This window comes from Halyomorpha halys, unplaced genomic scaffold (assembly GCF_000696795.3).
Source record: "Halyomorpha halys isolate HHAL.00 unplaced genomic scaffold, Hhal_1.1 Scaffold859.1, whole genome shotgun sequence".
NCBI lineage: Eukaryota > Metazoa > Arthropoda > Insecta > Hemiptera > Pentatomidae > Halyomorpha > Halyomorpha halys.
In genome coordinates, this window is record NW_027115553.1 from 758,807 (window position 1) to 779,493 (window position 20,687).

A 20,687-nucleotide genomic window follows, 5' to 3' on the forward strand; every position below is an offset into this window, starting at 1 on the left:
ATTTAACGCTATGTTGTTAATGGACATCATTTTGGATTATCTTTTCTTATATCTGCTCACAGCGAAACGACACATTAAATCTACCTTTTACTTTCGCGAGGTTTTTTTCAACCTTGAGAGAAAATCAACAAAAAAAATGTATCATATGTCTTTTATACTTCCACAAAAACGGAATGTTTCATCAAAAATCCCAAGGGATACTTTCTTTAAACTTATTTGTCAATATGATTGACTATCGTAACTATTCCATTTTTTGTAATTAGTTAAGCACTACGTTCTAACAACATTGTTTCATAACCATTATCATTTCTTTCTTTTTTTATTAAACTCTTAAATTCTCCCGTCCTGTTAATTTTCTGAAGTTGGTAATTAATAATTTTTTTTGTACCATAGCGAAGCTGGACGGTGTGAAGACGTACATGCGAATGAGGAGGGTACCGAATCACCTACAAGTGAAAGTAATCAAATGGTTCGACTATCTTTGGCTCACCCAGAAGTGTTCTGACGAAGAGAAAGCTGTTAGCTGTCTTCCAGGTACGTTGAAGTAAAATTATAACATAATTAATATTTTATTTTAAATACTTTTGCATTTGAGCATTTGAACTACGATGGTCATTAATTTTCGAAATAAACTCAAAATTATATATATTATTTTAGACTTATATAGATACAAAAAAAATTATAAAGCTTTTATTAACAATACAAGATGACAAATTTTCTAGCAAAATGATAATAGTTCTTAATAGAATAACTAATATGTGGGTAACATAAAATGATTCTATTAAAGATGTACAGAAGATATAAGCAGAACATAAGTACTAATTGGAACCAATTCTCACTAAGACGGAATTTGAGTATTTCAGTTCTTTGTTAGTATCTTTTTGAAGTATCAAAAATGAAGATGATCTATTTGTACAAAATATGTTTTTGGACCGCCATCTTGAAATATTTTGTGTTACCAATTTACAGAAAATTACATCCTCAAAAAGATTATAATATTGGTTTTAAAAAAATGGAATAAATAAGTAACATAATGTTAGGCAAAATTTCTCACTCATTTTTTACTTCAATGTAACCTATGGAACGATCATATTATCAAAACTTATTTGAAAATAGATAAGTTTGTGAAATTTGAGCTCTAGAGCTTAAAAGGTTCCCAATATAGTTTTTCAAAAACCAATTTTTTTTTCTTCTAAATAATCAAAATTCAAATATTTTGTGAATTTCGACTATTTCGAAACTGGCACTCCTAACCAATACAAACTGTTTCACAATGGATTTATCTAGCTTCCATTTGAATGTTAAGAAACATCAGTGCGTATAATAGTTTTCAAAAATGTGTTTTGAAATATGGGAAAACCATAATTTTGTGAATTTATTTTAGCAAATATTATCCAATTATACAATCAAAAATTGAGAGATAATTTTTCAGTTTTTCGGCTACCATCTTATTATTTATCTTTATATTCTAAAGCCAATAGCTTAATTATTTTTTTAGAATACACCATGCTAATAATTGATTCAATATTTTTTTATTTAAAAAAAAAAATCAAAATGGCAGCCAAAACATTTTCCACATGTAGAATTTTATATGTCAAAAAAGTACTAGCAACGCAAAACAAAAAAAATTAGTTTATCTTTGTCTTAATTAGGTTCACTCAAAAATGTATCTTGCATAGACGTAAGTTTAAGATAAACGAACATAAATGTTAGATAACCAAGTACATGAAATATATTTTATAGAAATATAGAACTGAAAATTATTTTCAGAAAACTTCAATAAATTAAAATATGGTACATATATACATATAATACAGATGGAGGAAGTAATTGAATTCCGAGGTTCAAAGATGTCATATTAAACGGTACGATAAACCGTGCTTATAAATATCTATATAGCGTATCGAATAGGCGAAGCCGTGATGGCGCAAGATAATTGAATTGAAGAACGAAATAAATAGCAAATTTTATAGATTAAGAGACCACAAAATATTTATATAAGTGAGATCTATAAAAATAATAAATAAAAAAAGAAGATGTTTTCAACCATAAGCACTTGAAGTAAAGATGTTATTAATTTTATCTATAGCATCATCAAATGAAAATGCAAAACAATTTAAAATACACGAAATATTTAATAAATCAAGTAATAAGGAAATAAGGAATCAAGGAAATAAATTTCCTCTCAGTCTGTCAGAGAGAGCCAGAGAAGGAAAATCCCTTGAGTCCGGGCTTCCGGGAGCCCGCTTTAGGGCTGAATGAAATATTTATACAGCCAAAACATTTTTTGAACTAATACATGAAATTAAATAAATAATTTATTTTTATAAAAAATAATATCTATCAGTGTAGTCTGATTTATAAACATGTAGGTTGTTCATTGTTAAAAAAGAAAAGAAAGTGTAATCTATAGGATCTAGGTTGGCAAGAACAGTGAAACTTTTTTCGAAAATAAGGAAAGTAATGTGTTCATGTAAATCATAATCATTGGTGTTAGTAAAAAGTAGTTCAAGGCCTATTCGTGTTATTATGAACAAAGTTAAGTAATTATTATTAAATTACAATATCAGTATACAATAATTTTGTAAAACATTTTTTGCAGTATTTTATGAAAGATAATTAATTCTTATCATTATAATGCAGTAGCAAGTTACGTTCACATAATACCTTAACTTATATAATAATAATATCATTGAAAGAAAAATACATAAAACAAGCCTATAGCCATTGTATTCACACACATAAAATTATGGGAAGTAGTAAACAGTGAAATGTGAGAAAATTAGGCCAAAACCTAAGGTTAAGAAGTTTAGAACTTAAACTGGCAATAAACACTACTATTTTAAATGAATCTTTTAATTATTACAAAAGGGGTGTTAATCAAACCTAAACTTGAGTTCTTGTATCCAAATAATAGACAAGGAATTGATGGTAAAGATCAAAATCTTTACCAGTTATCAAACCATCAATTGCAGACATTTTTATCAAATTTCTAAATTTTAATAAAATAGATGCATCGTATAATCATTATTTCACTATTTCCATATTCCAAAATTTTCAATCTATATTTTACTCCTATAATTTTAACTATAAAACTTCCCATAGTTAATTACAAGAGAATTTCTTCTTCTATATGGATGATTTACGTCACAGTAGAGCAGAGTACATTTCAACTAACCTTAGGAGAAATACGATTAAAGGTTCTTTCTCCTAGGAAAGTTACAAATTTTCAATTATTTTTTTAAATGAACAGATTGAGATTTTATAACTAAATCTGTTCAATCAAAACAAAAAAATTAATAGTTCCAATTTTCCTAGATATCCTAGAATAGGAACCATTCATAATTTACTATTGAATGTTCCTAATTTACTATTTGAATATTCATAATTTACTAGTGAACCTCTCATAATTGACTATAGGAAACATTCTTCTTCTATGGGGGACTCTGAACCTTAACAGGCCTTCCAAAAGAACACAAAACAGACAAAAGGATAAGACAATAACTAAATTAAGCCCAACAGAAAACCCTTTTGGCATGCACACTGACTTTCCTGTATGATATTTTTGTTATACATAATACCGGATACCTATAATCAAACAGAAAAAAGAGATTTTAACCACTCCGATATTAAAACTTGTGTTTCTTTTGTTACTCAAAAATATGAAGTTGATGTAACATAGTCAAATTATCAATTATTTAAAGGGATAAAAATTACACGGAGTAATTTTCACAAAAATGGGATCATGAATGTTCCAAGTATTACAGTTACTTTATCTGAAAGAACCACATCTACGTTAGTTCAATTAGCATTGAAAAGGGAATACCAAAAGATACCAATTCTTAACCTATGTTTTAAACCTTATAGTTAGGCTAAAAATTGCAACAATTTCTAAGCTCAAAATCATTAGATCGCGACTTTACATTTTCCAGACAAACTGAAGGCAGAGATCGCCATCAACGTCCACTTGGACACGCTGAAGAGGGTCGAGATCTTCCAGAACACGGAAGCAGGCTTTCTCTGCGAATTGGTCCTCAGGCTACGACCAGTCCTTTTCTCGCCTGGGGACTACATATGTAGGAAGGGTAAGTTTAAATTGTTAAGAGAATTGTTTCTAGGCAACATTAAAATAAATTATATGTTGCTATTAATATTTTAGATGAGGTACTATACTAAACACGTTGATCCACGACAGTAACAATATAGGATTAACGAACCCTAAGTTTCGCCGCCGATTACACCAACCCGCTTTCCATCCTGTCTAAACCTAAATCTACTAGAGCAGTCTTGACACTCTAATTCTCTCACCTACGTTTCAGTCTACTCTTGGGCTGTTCATCAGTCGGTTCAGTGCTTATCAACATTTTAGTGAACCGTTTGTAACTAAACTCTAAAACCTTACACGTCTATCTTATTCACCGCAATGCTATAGCCTGATCTATATTTATCGAGCGTAGTTCTCTCAATTTAGACCATTTGTGGCTGAGGGAGCTAAGACGTCACCTTAGCAACCTCCTCAGCTGCAACGGAGCCTGTTCGAAATCGGCTGTGGAGATTGACTTTTTTTTTTTGGTAGTCCCACGGAATGTAAACTTGGCCGGTTAACCTATCCTTTATCGGTCTAAATGTTTTATTTTCAAAATAATTTACGGCACCGTTCTTCTCTTAGAGTTAGAGGCCACGTTTCGCATCCGTAAAATACAATATGGGTGATAACGGCTTTTGTAAATTATAATTTTTAAGTTTCTAGACAGAATTTTGTGTCTATATATGAAATAAATCCAAAAGCTTCAAACTGCCATGACGCATACATACCGTTTTTAGTCGGATTCTGGTATCGATGAGCTTCATATCACATTGAATCAGAACCAGCCCCTCCCCTACTGCGAGGACCCAATTTCCTTAACTACCTTTGAGCAGCCGGCTGAAAGGGAGAATGATGAGCCGAACCCCCGCTCTTCAAAGAGGAGGAATTTCATTTTGAAAAGACATCTATGTCAATAAAAATCGTAACACTGAATATAATTTATAAAAGGTTGTTTTTTTATAATATATCTGGGTATGGAATATTTCAAAAATCAAAATATATAGCAAAATTTATACTGTTATGTACAAAAGAAGGAAAAGTCAATTGAATCTGAGTTTGTATGTATCTCAAGAGATATAACTATAAATACAAATGCCTAAAAAATAAAGACAAAAGTAAGAAATTAGTAGATTATAAAAAAAAATCAGACAAATGGTACCAAAAAGCAAATCAACTTCAATTCAATTATTTTTACCAGATATTTGTTAATTTAATTTCCCAGACTTATAATGTGTTGATAAATTTATACTTGTGCTTGTTTTTTGTGCCTCATATTCTACTAAACCCATTATATAGAAAAACATATCCATAATTTTATTTTATTTTCGCTGTTTTTACAATAGACCTAAAAAAATATCATACAACAACAAATATTATCCTAATTTCCACTTTTTGGTTTACAAGCAATAATTTTTTTAAAGAAGACACTCAAAGAATCAACTTTTACGAAGTTTAGTAAACGATAATTTTGAAATAATTTAGTGAAAGGTCGCCCCACCCAGGATACGGCCATCAAAATAGATTTGATAATATAATAGTTTTCAGAAAAAAAGACTTGCTAAAAAAATATACACAATAAGCAATACTGATACATTACAAGAATAAAAAAACCCAAAGGAGGTGGCCTGAAAAACCTTTGAAGGAGTCTTAAACCTAAGGCAGATTAGATTTCCAAGTATCGTTTCATAAAAAAAAATACAATAAAATAAAAAGAACAAAAATTATTATTTAAGTAAATAAATTTAGGGAAAAAAATAATCCTTCATATGAATCTCAATTTTATTTTATAAGAATCGTGCGAAGCATAATAAAATCAACCTTGTATATACATAAATTTGGCCAAAAAAAAATGAATATTCATGTGAATTTTAATATGAAAATGTAAATGAGGCATGGAATGCAAAAATCAGCCAAGTCCATTTTCAAATTAATTTTTTTTTTATCATCAGTTTTAGTACCAGTCTGATCATCATAGAACAAGTAGTTTTAAAATACATCAGAAATAGATTTGTAAAATATTGTTAAGCAATATCAAGTACCAAATTTTAAACAAATAAAAATTATCTTTATTTATCCCATTTTGAAAGGGAAAAAGCAAGGAAAAAGGGGCAACAGATCAGGAAAAAATTCCATGACAATTAAAAAAAATACTATTTAATTATTAATCATCAATATCAGACATTAATGTGAAACAGAAATAAATAAATTTTATGGAATTTTTCAAAAGGAATTTTCAATAACGATAGCCAAAAACCATTTTAGTTATTGTTTTTCATTAAATCAAATACTCCTACAAAAACCCATTTGGTGCTCCAAACAGCTGTTTTAATTTATCCCTACACTTTATAGATTTCTAACTTTAAAATAATATTAACAAATAAAGAAAATCTCTAAAGTAGATTTTATAAAATACGTTTTCGAGAAAACCCAGTCCTGTTTTTAAATAAATATGCAGTAAATATACGAGTAATCAATAAAAGTATGGTCATTTTATATGCAACTACTTCATTAATATTTTCATGAATATTCTATATTCAGTATCTGCTCTGTTTTCCAGCAATACCACCCTCATTACAGTTTAGGGCATCCAAAATTATTTTGAAGCACAACCAGCAAGGATATTTTCATTTGTATGACACGTGTTGAAACCTTAAAGTTAAATGAAGATGTAGCTTTTTACTCCAAAATAAAGCAATGTATTAATAAAATTAAATAAACACAAAACAGTGTTCTACATTACAAAGCTAATGATTTTTTTCAGTATTTTTGAAGATTTATTGTATTCCATTAATTATGAGTGAAATTCGTGTTCTTCCTTAATATTCCTTTATTCATTACAATTTTCTTACACACCAATGTTTTGGATCCTTACTCATCTTCAGGATCTTATTAAGTATACAAATTTATTCTATACCTTTTACAAGAACTGTTTTGTAACGTTACTATCTAACCTTACGATACAATTCTAATGTAGATACTCCTACAAGCATTCAATTTTTAGTGTTTATGATGATATAGCAATGAATTTTGACAAGTAGGAGAAGAAAAAAAGGATGAGATTAGGATCTCAATATTCAGGAATATTAGTCAGAACCTGTTGTAAGAAAATTGAAAAAAAAAACAATATTAAGAAAGAAAACTTATTAATGTTTTAAAATGATTATATTTAATATTAATGATGTAACAATGAAGCATAAAAATTCCCCTTAACTTTATTTAATAATATTTTAACATTTTGTGGTATAACCCCCCCCCCCTCCCCACCATCAGGATTTAAATATACAATTTATGATCACAAATGACTTTTTAACTCTTACTTAAATGACTTAAATAGTTTCCAAATTTAGTAAAACTTTTATAGTAAACTTTATGATAGAATGTAAATTTAGTGAAATTTATAGTTTAGAGACATGATTACAAAGTCAAAGTAGCAGAAACCAATATAGTTACCAAAATGTTTTTTTAATTAATCCCTCATGATTTATTAGTTAATCTTGAGCTGAAAGACTGAGTTATTTAAAATTTATGATAGGAATCATTTTTAATGTTTACAAATCTTAAACTACAAAATATGAATCGACAAATTCTAATGCCTTTTAACCCAAGAACAATCAATCAAGACAAAATTTAAAAAAAATTACTACAATTTTGATTTCATAACAATTTCATGGCGTTTTTTAATTTCAGGCGGTTTTTAAATATTGCTCGATTAAACTATCTTAAAGTCTCTTCTTCCCATTTTAAGCTAATATTTCAAAAGTGATATAGGACCGTCGCTCCCCAAGGGCAATAGCGGGGGTGGTCCGGCGGGGAAGGATTGCCTTTTTTTTGTGTTATGATCTCCTTTTTTTGTGTTATGAACATGTCGTACATCGACCAACCTACTTGCTATAATTGTCTGTTTGAAAAGTCAGATAAGTAAGGCTACCATGAAGGGCAGGAGTGGAGGGTTTCATGCCGTTATTCAATTTCAAGCGCTTTTTAAATATTGCTCTATCTTAATTGATCATCAAAAATACTCTTTATAAGATATTGTAGATTTAAAAAAAAAAATTTTTAATTGCATTAAGTAAACAATCAAGGTTGTCAGTAATAATAAATAGAATTTATTAATTAATGAAATTAACATTTTAATATAAAGTACACTAATAAGTAATTTTTGCTAAAATCTTACAGTGGTAAGATTTTTCCCTTTACCTAAGAAATAAAAAGTTATATTTCAATCCTGAAGATGGGACTAATATCTTGAAACCACTCATAATTAAATAAATCATTTTAATAAAATTTCAGGAGTCTCATGCCCATAATCTTAATCAAGTCTAATAGTTTTATTATGAAATCCTATTCTTGACATAGGATATTTTTGATTTTTCAGGAGAAGTTGGTAAGGAAATGTACATAGTGAATAGAGGTAGACTTCAAGTTGTCGCTGATAATGGTAGAACCGTCTTGGCAACTCTCAAAGCAGGCTCTTATTTTGGAGAAATTAGCATATTGAATATGGGCACTGCAGGTAAAAATTTGGGTAAATATCACCACATCGCAAACATTTTTTTTTTAATGTTTATTTCTTTATAAATTTATTTGCATCTTTTATTCATGTATATCTTATTTTTCTTTGTCATTATTTTCCAACATGTTTGCATTAATCTTACATCCATTTTTGTTTTTGTTTTTAATTCTAAGCATGACATTTAATCTATTTTTTATGCTTTTTAGCTCACACACAGCACTTTGATATGATCTTATCTTTAAAATAAATGTGATCTTTAAATTATTTTGATTAATTATTTGTCTTAGTTCTTTATCGCAAATTAAGGGAGTGGTGGGGGAACTAGCCCAGCAAGAGAGCTTAGTGGTTCTTTTTGTTAAAAATTAGTGGGAAAATACAAAAAAAAAAATATTTTTGAACAGTTTATGTTCTAAGAAATTTTATAAAAGAAAATTATATAAATTAACAATTATAAATATTTGAATTTTGTCAATCACTCTTAATTTTTTGAAAACATACAATTTTATGGTAACAAGTGGTCTTATAATGCTGAACATAATTTCATCAGTTCACTTTAAAAAATAAGATTTTTTAAAGTTTTATACGACAAATTTAGTTCTAAAACTTCCCAACTAAAATGTAAAACATTTGTAATTAGGAGTTTTTGAAATTGGAACCGCCATATACTTGCAAATAGGATAATGCATGCAATGTTAAAACAAGCTTTAGCATAATGTCTTTTTCTGCTAATGTGAATAATAAAAATATACTGTTCATGCTTGACCTGATTTCCATCCTTATACTGGTAAACACTTCAAGAAAAATCAAAAGTAGATTAAGATGTGCATGTACCATAGGTCGATTTCAAATTATGCTTTCACACACAGAACTGTCTATTGGAGAGGATAGATTGGGGTTAATGAGGTTTTAACAAACAATTCCAATAGCATACCACAGAAAATAAGGAAATATGTTTGAAGAAGTAAGGATAGAATAGGCTTGAGGCTGAGAGGACTCTCTTTTCTATATCTTTTCACTTAACTTATACTTCACAAGATTCTCAAGTGTAAGTTGATAATACTTTGAAGGAATCAAAAGATTATAAATAAATTTAAAGGGACAATAATGAGAAAAGCAGAACCAATTGGCTAACAAGTAAATATATAAATATAAAATCAAACAGTAAGATGGAAAAAAAGTATTGATGAAATTAGTACAGACAGAAAAATATTCCTCTAAATAGAGTTTACATATCTCAGGTCTGAAATAACATCAAGAGGCAGAGTAAATTTGAACAAAGGATTCTCTTACTTACTTTTGAAATTCCAAAATATCTCAATTAACTTTGAACAGGATGTGAATTAAAGCTTATTGTGATTTAAGCTGCTAAATATGTACTCTGATTGAACTGATACAAAGCAGGATCAAGGAACTGACAATTATAAGAGTGACTTCCAATAATAGTTTAGACCTGTGATTATAGTTTGAATCTGATTATTATGTTATATGATTTACTTACATTATAAAATTTACAATATAACCAAAATAAACTCTGAAGGATCGGATTGATATATAGACCATGGTTTGGAGACCCCAAAGGAAGCTTAGACCCAAAGGAGAAGGAAAATAATAATTTACTTAAGGAATCTTCTTCATCTGTGGATAATAAACCACTGTTATAATTTTAAAGCTTTAAGACAAAACTAATTTTAATAAATAAAAATCAAGCCCAAGTCTAACTGATTCAACATTCAGACTCCAGTAGTTGCAACTGTCTTTGCAACTCATAAATAGTCATGTGTCACTCTCTGGTCTAATTATAATCACAATATTCTTTATAATTATAGAAATTAGGTAAAATTTATATTATTGAAATATAAATGTGCTTTATCCAAAATACTATTAAAAAAATAAAACTATGCAAACATTTTGAAAGTAGGTAATACTATCAAATATATTGTACCCATAGGCTAGGCCACTCATAATTTACTGATCATTTTTTATAGGAAAAAATAATACAATAATTTAACTACTGATAATACTTGTTCAAACAAAAAAATTAAGTAACTTAACTGTCTTTTTCTCACCTAGAAACATACGTTCTACTAAACGAGTAATGTATAACAAAGAGTATACTGTTCATAAATTTGACATCTACACTGTGAATATTTTTGTGTCTTCCTCTTGAATAGGAGAGACACAGGGTCAGGCAAGAAGAATCGAAGGAGTTGGATGTTTCCAGAATTGGAGGGACAGTAGCAATACCCAATATATTCAGCAATATATCCACTCTCAGGTGCCATGCAATTACTGGAGTGTTAAAATTCTATGAAAAATTTTCACCCCATCTGTGGGCTTTCACCAAAAATGTTTCTTATAAATTAATCAGGAAACGTAATGATGCTTCATTCCAATAAAATGTTATTTGGTGATGAAACAGATGGAGCTATGTTAATCAACAACATTGTTTTAAAAAGTATATTTAAACATTTAAGGTATTAATGAAATGTGGAAAATATATAATAATTATTTTAAGCCATGCAAGTAGTGGTTAGAATTGTATCACAGATACCACATAAGCCAGGGTATCAATGGTAAAGGATTAAAATCTAATGGAATATTAGTGGCATTTATCATGGTATATTATTATTACCATATTTTTTTATGAATTGATAAATCCATTTACTGTAGGGTGAGAAAAAAACATTTTTAATATTCTCTAATTATCTATTCGATATTTATTATATTTCACAATCGGTTTCTCTTCCCCCGTTTAGCCTTACTAAATTCAATTAGCGTGAACATAAATTTAATATTGATAATGAGTGCTTAGCATGATTCCAAGTCAAATTTCTTTGTTTTGTTTTTTTTTATTTCACTATATAATAACTTGCCTGTTTTGATATTGTTTGGCCTATTCTGGTTTTCAAATATTTTTATTGATTTTGATATTTTATTATTATTATTTAAACCTTCTGTTTTTTTTAAACCTTGGATTAAACTGTTAAAAAAGTGGTTATCAACAATTATAACAGACTACTTTAACAACATTTCCAAAGAAGTCTTATTTCATATTCATTAATCTTATAAATATTTTGGATAATAATTTTTAAAAAATCATGTTATTAAAGCAATTTAGGCAAATTCATGCTAAGAATTATTTGTTAATTAAGTTGGCTATGCAGGAAATCGAAGAACAGCATCTGTTCGCTCAGTCGGCTACAGTGACCTCTTTGTCCTTTCTAAGAAGGACATGTGGGATGTCTTAAAGGAATACCCTGCTGCTAGAGTGCGCCTTGAAGCAATAGCTGTCAAGAGACTCGAGAAATACAAGAAGGCTCCTCTTCAAAAAGGTACAACTTTATTGAAACTACAAAATTTTTAATCATATTCTTATATTGGCTATATGATATTTTAGCTATAGTTTCACTCCAGAATATAAGGATATTTCAAGTGGTTTCAAAAACAGGAATATAATAATAGGAGAATTATTTAACAAATCATATCTTGATATATATAAACTATTTTTTAATGTTTTAAACATATATTTATTATAATGTATACTATATTTAATTTCAATTGGATGCACACAATACTAAAATAATATAACAACCTTGAGCATAATATTTTTATTTTATGAAAACAGAAAAATTTTGCAACAATAGTTTGGAAAATTAATGTTATAGTTGCTTTTCCAATATAATCTTTTAAACAATCTGATTATGTTGCAAATGTGTTTTAAAAGTTTCATAGCTGGTTGAACAGCATGAAATACCATTTTTTCGGGATGGCACAATTTAGTTACCAAATTGTATTGAGTTACCAAATTATCGAGACACACTTCTTTAGGTTTTATACAATTCATCTGATAAAATAATTCTTTATAAAATTTTGAAATTTAGAAGGGAATAAATTCTTGAAGGGGATTTTTGTCGGTAAATTCAACCGTATAGAAATCAGTTCAATGTCTTGAGAAGAGGAGGAAATATGTTTCTTATACTATGATGCGTGCAGTAGAACTTCAGTTTTTAAGAGCATCAGAAATTTTGCATGTGTGAGAGAATAAGCCCATGTTCACACTACAAAACTATGATTCTGCTCAGATTATCAACAAAATAATAAATTATTTGTTTTTGTAATCATACATATTTTGTTAATTTTATTCCTGAAACTGATGTTAAATATTATAAATCTGGATGTTAGACAGAATATTTTACAGATAACTCTTATGTTTTGCTATTTACAATTGGTAAATTACACTTTTTATATCTATTACTACAGTCTCATTATTACAAAATTGATTACTTAAATACTCCTTGAGAACTAAGCTGGATGTTTAACTAAGGATCATTAGTTAGAAATATCATGTGTTTAGCCTAAGAGCCTTGAACTAGCAGGTGATTGGTTGCTAGTTTGTTAAGTTTGAAGAAAGGACAGTAACTGAATGCCAAAATAGCCTTTGGTTCCGTGGTTTCTTTTCAATTCATAGGTGGAATCTCCTTCTTCAGACTATCTTGTAAATGGGATCGGGTAAGTTAAGCTTCCTTAGTATTTTTGTTTTGTTTTTGGATGGTAGCATTGCGAAGAAATGAATAGTGGAATGGCTTTGGCAGTTAATAGCAGTGTGGAAAAAAAAATCTATAAATATTTGCTTTATTAACATGTGATAGGATTTTTATTTATTTATTTATTTATTTTTAGCTTTGTGTATGTTATTTGGATGACAATGTTCTTCAAAAGTTTATTAAGATCAAAATAGTAGACTTAATTTTTTGTTTCCAATTGTTTCTTTAATGGTTAGGAGTTTATCAAAATGATATTGACAGTTTTTTGACAGTCGAAAATTATTATTACTATTAAAATACTATTTTTATTTTAAAATAACAAAAAAGCTATTTTATCGTAAACATGATGTAGGTAGACTGGGGTTATTGCGTCCCATAAATGCAATACGGGATTTTCAGCTCTTGATTGTACCAGAGTAATTGTAGCTATAGTTACCCCTTTTTTTCATAATTTAGAAGAGCTAATTTAGATTACATAATGGAAAGAGATTGTGTAATTACATAGGTGCTGATTTTTTTTTAAACAACCTCCATGATGCACATTTCCTCATTCAAAGGGCACAAATATTTGAATGGGCAAATAATTGAAAGCATTTTCTAAAGGGGTAAATGTAGAAAAGGTTAGAAAAAATGGAACAGTTTGGTACAAAAAACAATTTTTTTATTACATAAAAAAAGGTGGACTTGAAAACAATTTTTTCAATTAACAAGTCTGCCTTAGATTTTACTATAAATTAATATTTATTACATTTCTAATTTGATCAATGACATCACAGTGGCTGAGATGTTCCTGATAGGGTAAATATGAATTTTCCCAATAATAATAAAACTATTGGTACACTTTTGCCCTATCCAAATAAAACTATGGTGCATTTGTGTACCAATGTGAAATGAGAATGATAAAACATTGTAAACAATGGTGACCATAAAAATAATTAACAATACCCATCATGTTACAAGTACTCATTTTAGGTTAGAGTAAAACATTCAAGTTATTCAGACAAGGATACACTTTCTACAATGTAAAACATGAAATTGCTCTGTAAGATAAGTTGAAACACTACTCATACAAACAAGTTAAGTTAGGTTACAGCAATGTGCGCAAATTTTCCACCACTGTCCTTGATAGCAGTTATTAGATGTTGAGAACACAACAGTAAACAATATCACAGTTTCATATACAATTGAAACCATTTTTTAAATCACTTACACATTAGTAATTTGCAACATCTGGAAAACTTAGTATTTCATGAGATTATAATATACTTTATAAAGTAATATACTAAGTACATAATATATATGACATCCGGCAAATGTCATTAGATCAACTCAGGTCCTTATTACATAGTAAGAACTACTCACCTCACTATTGAAGTTAGACCATTAATTCTTTAATAATTACATTAATTAATTGAGATACTTAATATTGTCTATTATAATAGGCAATAAGTTATATAATTGAAAGATTCCTCTCACCCCCTACCGAAGCCTTGGACACCAACTAATGCCCATTATTGATAAATTTCTAAGATATTCTTTCATTAACCAGCCTAACAACTGTAAATACCCATTTCAATCCATTTATTTTATGTTTTCGGTTTGTCCTACAGAATATGAAGATCCTTGGCCATGTAATATGGTCTTCTAACTTGCATTTAAAACATGCAAGAGTATCAATAGCCAGGAGGAATCAATCCCAATCTCATGTTGCTACAAGCCATGGTCCCCTATTGTGCATTGACAGGCAACATTATCACACACTTTGAATCCAATTTGGCAGTGTCTTCATCAACTTGTTGGATTTCAAGGGCAGTGGGAAATTGGTCTTGATCCACAGATTCTGTTTATTGGTTCATGAAAACATATATTTCATTCTTTGGACCAAACTGTATAGACTAAGCCTTTGGGTAGCTTTGAAAATCTGGAAGACCATAGGACAATTGCTGAGGGTTGATTGATGGGCCACACAAATCTGGACCAGATAATGAAACAGCATGGCCTGCCATCATGAATGGTCACAATTACAAGTGCTCACCACACTCAATGCTCCTAACTTTGAACACTTTTGTCTTAATCTCATTGACCCCTCCAGCCCCAATCCATAATCATTAATTGGTTATAAATATTTTAGTTATTACTAATTATAGTTAGTTTAGATAATGCAGTTGAACTGATAAAATACTTCTTATTTGTCTTTTTGTTTTTATTGTTTCATATTTGTGCTTTATAATACAATGCTTAAACTATGATATAAATCTCTGAAACTAGATTGACATGTTTAAGTTCTAAGAAACCAGAATTTTAAAATTTTATTATTTGGTCAGAAGTTATGTAACCTTTTAACTATCCCTTTAATTTTGCACCTTTTTCATAAGTTTGCTTTCACCCTTATCTGATGCACCCTTGGTAATTTTATTATTAGCTCCAAAAACTAGGTTTGTCTTTAAGGTAAGTAAATCTCACTGATGTATACAAAGAATTACATACTTTTAGGAATATCTATTGAAAACAAATTATTGTTTAATAATTAAAATCATATATCATATTCAATTTATTTAATTATTAGTACTCCGGAAGGTGACATCTTGTAATATTTTGTTAATTTAATTTAATCAGTTGTGTTAATACTAAAATATTATTTTGGACAAAAATTTCAACTCTGCAAAATTATTGTATTTCATAAAAATCAGACTAATACAGATAATAAAAAAAATAGTAAGGGGGTAAATGCATATCACAGATTTTGGGTAAACTTCATTGAAATGATAGATTTGCTTTTGAAACTATGATTTCCAAAGTTTGATATAAATCTGTTCATTAGTTAATTTTTTATAAGTTTATCAATTTTTCAATTATGCAATATGATAATATAACCTGTATAATATCAATCCCTTCAACTACAGCAGTTAGCCTGATATCACAACGTAGAAAATTAATATCTTTTTGAACTCATGATTGTAGATAAATATGGTTTTCACCTAAATTTGTTGTACTATATGTGGATAAATAAAAACAGAAAAAATGAAAACATGCACATACTCCATTCACGAATTTCCAAAAGAACATTTTAAAAACAATAGATGATATTCTAGTTTCATATTTTTGCCAACTACCAAATATATTTCAATGAATAACAAATTTAAGAAGTGGAGAATAAGTTTTCATTACCAGACACAAAATGTTTTGATTTAAGAATATTCATATTCAAATTTAAGAAATGATGTTTCAAAGGAAAGAGATTCCTAAGGCCATCTCTTTCCTTTGAAGCATAATTTTTCTAAAACCAAATGAATAGAACAGCCTGATTTGGTTTCTAATCTGCTATATATTGTAGGCACTAAATATATAACTTTTTGATCTAGGTAATACTATTGAAATAGTAATTAAATGAGTAATGAAAGAAAATAGTAAACTAAATATTACAGTATCACATAATAGAATGGTAGTAACTATTTTTTTCAATTCAAAAGAAAATTATATGGATAGGATAAGAAATAGACTTAAGGTTCTAAGCAAAATTAGCTTGTTGAAGTCAGTACAGTTTAGTAGAAACAATACTTCAAAGAGAATTTGTAATTGATTTTTTGCAGATACAATAATCAAGATGGAGAGCCCAGATTAGGCATTTGTCCAGAGCAATAGTTTTTGAGGGGTAGGAGGATTAGAGGTCAAAAAAAATGCTAAACAGATAAAAGGAGTATTAAAAAAACTATCAACTTCTTTCAGTTGATAATTGATCCATATAACATGAATGTACCGGCCTGGGACGTCGACTTTTTTCATTGCATGGCGGTCCCACAAAATGAAGAACTTTGACCCCCAACCATGGTTAGGCAGTATAGGACTCCAATGGGAGTCTTGGCCGAAAAAAAAAAAAAAAAAAAAAAAAAAAAAAAAAAAAAAAAAAAAAAAAAAAAAAAAAAAAAAAAAAAAAAAACATGAATGTATATATTCATAACAAATTAGCTTATATAAACTTAAAATAAAATGATTTGTAACTGATGGCATGTATTTTACATTCAGTCTCTGATTAGCTAGAGTTGATTTGTCTGTTTTATTCTCGTTGACCTGACAGAATTAATCTGCTCTGTGAGTATCCCAAATTTTGTGATCACCCTTGAATCCAGCCTAAAATATTCCAACAGCCATATCATCCCAGTACCATCTAACAAATTCTTCATTGCAATATCTTCCAAACATTATAACAACCATAGATTATTTATGCATCAAGTAATTCACACTTGATATAGTCAACAGTACTATTGCGGTGTCAAGTATCTCAAATATTTTTTGATTGTGCAAAGATAAAAGTATTTCAGCAGTTTACTCTAATGTAAAAAGTTTTATTATTATCTGTTTAAAGTTATTTTCTTTTTCATCAGACAATTTAGGAAACATTGACTGGTAGGTTGTGAATTTGCCAATCTTGTTAGGGTTCATATTACTAGAACCATTTTGTCGATATCCTCAGACATTTATGGCCTAATATACCCATCCTGATGAAAACAAAAAATCATTGTAATTTATACAACAAACACTCGTAACAGATATCATCACATCGGAAAAATTCAATTTGTAATAAAAATATACAATTAATTTTACAGCGGCTATGGGAAGAAGCCAGTCAACACCTGGTCTTGTTGAAACTAGAGGCAGAATTCCTTTGGAAGATATGTGGATATCCCCAATGGAACCTCTCATCAGGGGAACATCCAGCCTGGGTCCACCTTACACCACTAACTCCATCTTCAGTCCATCACTAAGTCCCGCATCTAGGTAGGTCCTATTAGGAATGAGCTGATTCTTAATTGCTGGTTCACTACTGGTTTTTCAATCCAATTTTTATTGAACAAACTATTCATTTATAATAGAACCAAAAATAGATAATTAACAAAAGGGTTGCCTACTTTTTCTTTATAATCATTTTAATGCAATTTAAAAAAGAACCTAAGTCAGCAGGTGCAAATCTATTGGTATATCAAATATAAAATTTGACTTTCGACTGTGTTATGCAATATTATCACTTTCTTTTCCTTTTTATTTCTTCTTAATTTTTATGCATTTCTTAGAAAGACAAAATAGTGTAATATTAATAAACCTGGTTTATTTCTAAATTGGTATGATGAAGTCCCAAAGTGGTATGATTGAAGTCTCTTGCCAAACACATTTAAATTAGAATTGAACGCTGAGAAGGAGAAGGAATAAGGTGATATTTTGGGAACTTAAAGAGAAAGCTTTAAGGATAGAATTAAGAAACAAATCTCAGTATGAAATAATACAAATAATCAAGGATATGCTGAAGAAATTAATTCAATCAAGGAAGGCATAAAGATCTATAGATAGGATATGGTATTTCATATACGAACAAATGAATCAAACTGAAATAGATGTTTAATACAGAGAACTCTTTTCAGTCCTTAGGAATTAAATATAGGACTTGATTTGAGGCCCAAAGAGCAGGAATAGCGTCCCAATACCTCTTTTTAGGAAAATAAATCACAATGAATTTAATCACACATAAGACCTCCTACTAGTTTCACTTCATATAAAAGAACCATCCCCAGGTCACAGCAATCAATTGTGATATTTTTATAGGACAATGATTTTTTCAGTCCATTTATTTGAAATACCTCCACTACTCCAGGAAAGTTAATATTCTGGCACCTAAAGATTCTTCTAGAAATGGAGCTCTGTATGAGCAGTTACTGAGAGAAAAAAAATGGTCTCAAGAAGTGCACCAAGCACTTCCAGGTTCTCTTCAATCCCAAGACTCCTGATGATAATTCAGTGTAGATAACAAAAATTGGAATAGTCAAAGACATTGAGGACAAAATGGAAGCAGTCATTGAAAAATGTAAGGCAAACAAACCCTCAAATTAGGATGGTCTCAATCCAGAATCATTTAAAAATGGAGGGAGGCATTGATCTACCCTCTCTACAACCTTACCCTGGAAAAGGCTGATGGAGGCTCCAATATCAAATCTATCTCTACAGTCTTTGTTTAGAATAGGCTGGTTACGTATACGTTATCATACTTATATTTTATGACATACCACCTTGCATATCAGAAATGATCAGTAAGGGGGTAAACTAATAAAAGAAACCGATACTGACATTGTTCATAGGACCAAGGGAACAGTAGAGCAGTAGATATGAAACATTGGTGAACTCAGACAACTTTATTACTGCTGAAATAAAGAGCTGGATCATTGCTGCAAATAGATGATTTTTTGCCTAAGGCCTCAGAAGCAACCTTATCACAAGAGCCTTGAAGCTGATCCTCTATTATGAACTGATATGCCTTTTTCTTGCATATCAGGGCCGATATGCATTTCTTAAAATTATTCGAGAGGCATATCCTTTACTGCATCTATGAGCAGTACCAGTCATGAATTAGTAGCAAAGACTTACCAACCAGGAACTGTACGACCTGACAAATGCGCCATTTCAATTTCTTAAGCCATTGTTGATAATAATATATCATCTATGGCTTTTTATTTATTTTAAATAATCTTTCGAACTTCACTCTGAACTATGTCTCACTCTAAATTGTTTTCCTATTTCTTGATTGCCACGTTTATAATACGTTTCCTCTTCTCATTATTTTTTCTAATAAATTAAATAAACTTATAAATTGGTTAATATGAGAATAAATAAATAAATTGATTTGAGAATAATTAGCAATATTTTTTAATGAATAATTTTACTAAAATATTTTCTCTTAGACTTTTTAAAATTGAAATTAGATAATTAATATCAATTGCCTATTTGAATATTGTACAGATTACCTGTCAGAACTACTGAATCTGCTTTATCAGTCATGTCAAGCGGTCAGTCTTCAGATGAACACAGGCAAGCTCACCAAAAAACAATAGGTAAGTAGTCCAAAAGATTTCTTTAATCTTAACTGAGCTTACTTACTTTATTTTGTTTATAATAAAATAAATCATAATTGATCCATTAAGTTTTAATAAAAATACTTTAACTCTTAAAAAAAAGAAAGAAAAAACGGGCTTCTATTTTTATGTAACTAATTTCATACTTCTCACTTGTACTATGTTTATGAAACATTAAATTATTTTGTACTATCCATATTTTTTATTTACTAACCATGATTACTGGTCACAGACTAATTTATATGTTTATTTACAATGGCATGCACATCTGTATATACTAACTGTGATAATTACTTGTATTATTAAAACAAACATGTTATGCTTTTTTTTATATTTATATATATACATGAGTGTGTGTGTTTTTCTGTCTTCTGAAAATGCATGTGTGTAAACTTATTTTTGTAAACAAATAATTGCTTACTGATTTCATAAAAATTATGGCTATTCTGAATATTTTTTATCAGGTACCAACTAATTGCAGCATAACAATTAAAATTAAATCTAAAAAAATATATATCCATTTTACAATGTTTTAAACACACTAAGAGAGTATATTATATTCATACAGTAAACTCTCCTTTATGACAAGGATTTGGATGAAAATAAATCTATCCATGTAATAGAAGTATAAATGCAATTACAAGTAT

At 29.1% G+C, this 20,687-nt stretch overlaps 1 protein-coding gene across 4 annotated transcripts in view; it reads left to right on the plus strand.

Annotated features, from left to right (window-relative positions):
- The window catches only part of LOC106686667 (cyclic nucleotide-gated channel alpha-3), a 358,981-nt gene that overhangs the window by 335,883 nt on the left and 2,411 nt on the right, over positions 1-20,687 (plus strand). For 2 of the 4 annotated variants that reach the window (XM_067052577.1, XM_067052579.1), the window contains 6 exons: positions 394-534; positions 3,933-4,085; positions 8,463-8,612; positions 11,765-11,932; positions 17,749-17,920; positions 19,928-20,019. In XM_067052577.1, coding sequence (XP_066908678.1) covers positions 394-534; positions 3,933-4,085; positions 8,463-8,612; positions 11,765-11,932; positions 17,749-17,920; positions 19,928-20,019 — 876 coding nt within the window. The remainder of the gene's footprint in view (positions 1-393; positions 535-3,932; positions 4,086-8,462; positions 8,613-11,764; positions 11,933-17,748; positions 17,921-19,927; positions 20,020-20,687) is intronic. The other 2 variants (XM_067052578.1, XM_067052580.1) reach the window with 1 other exon arrangement.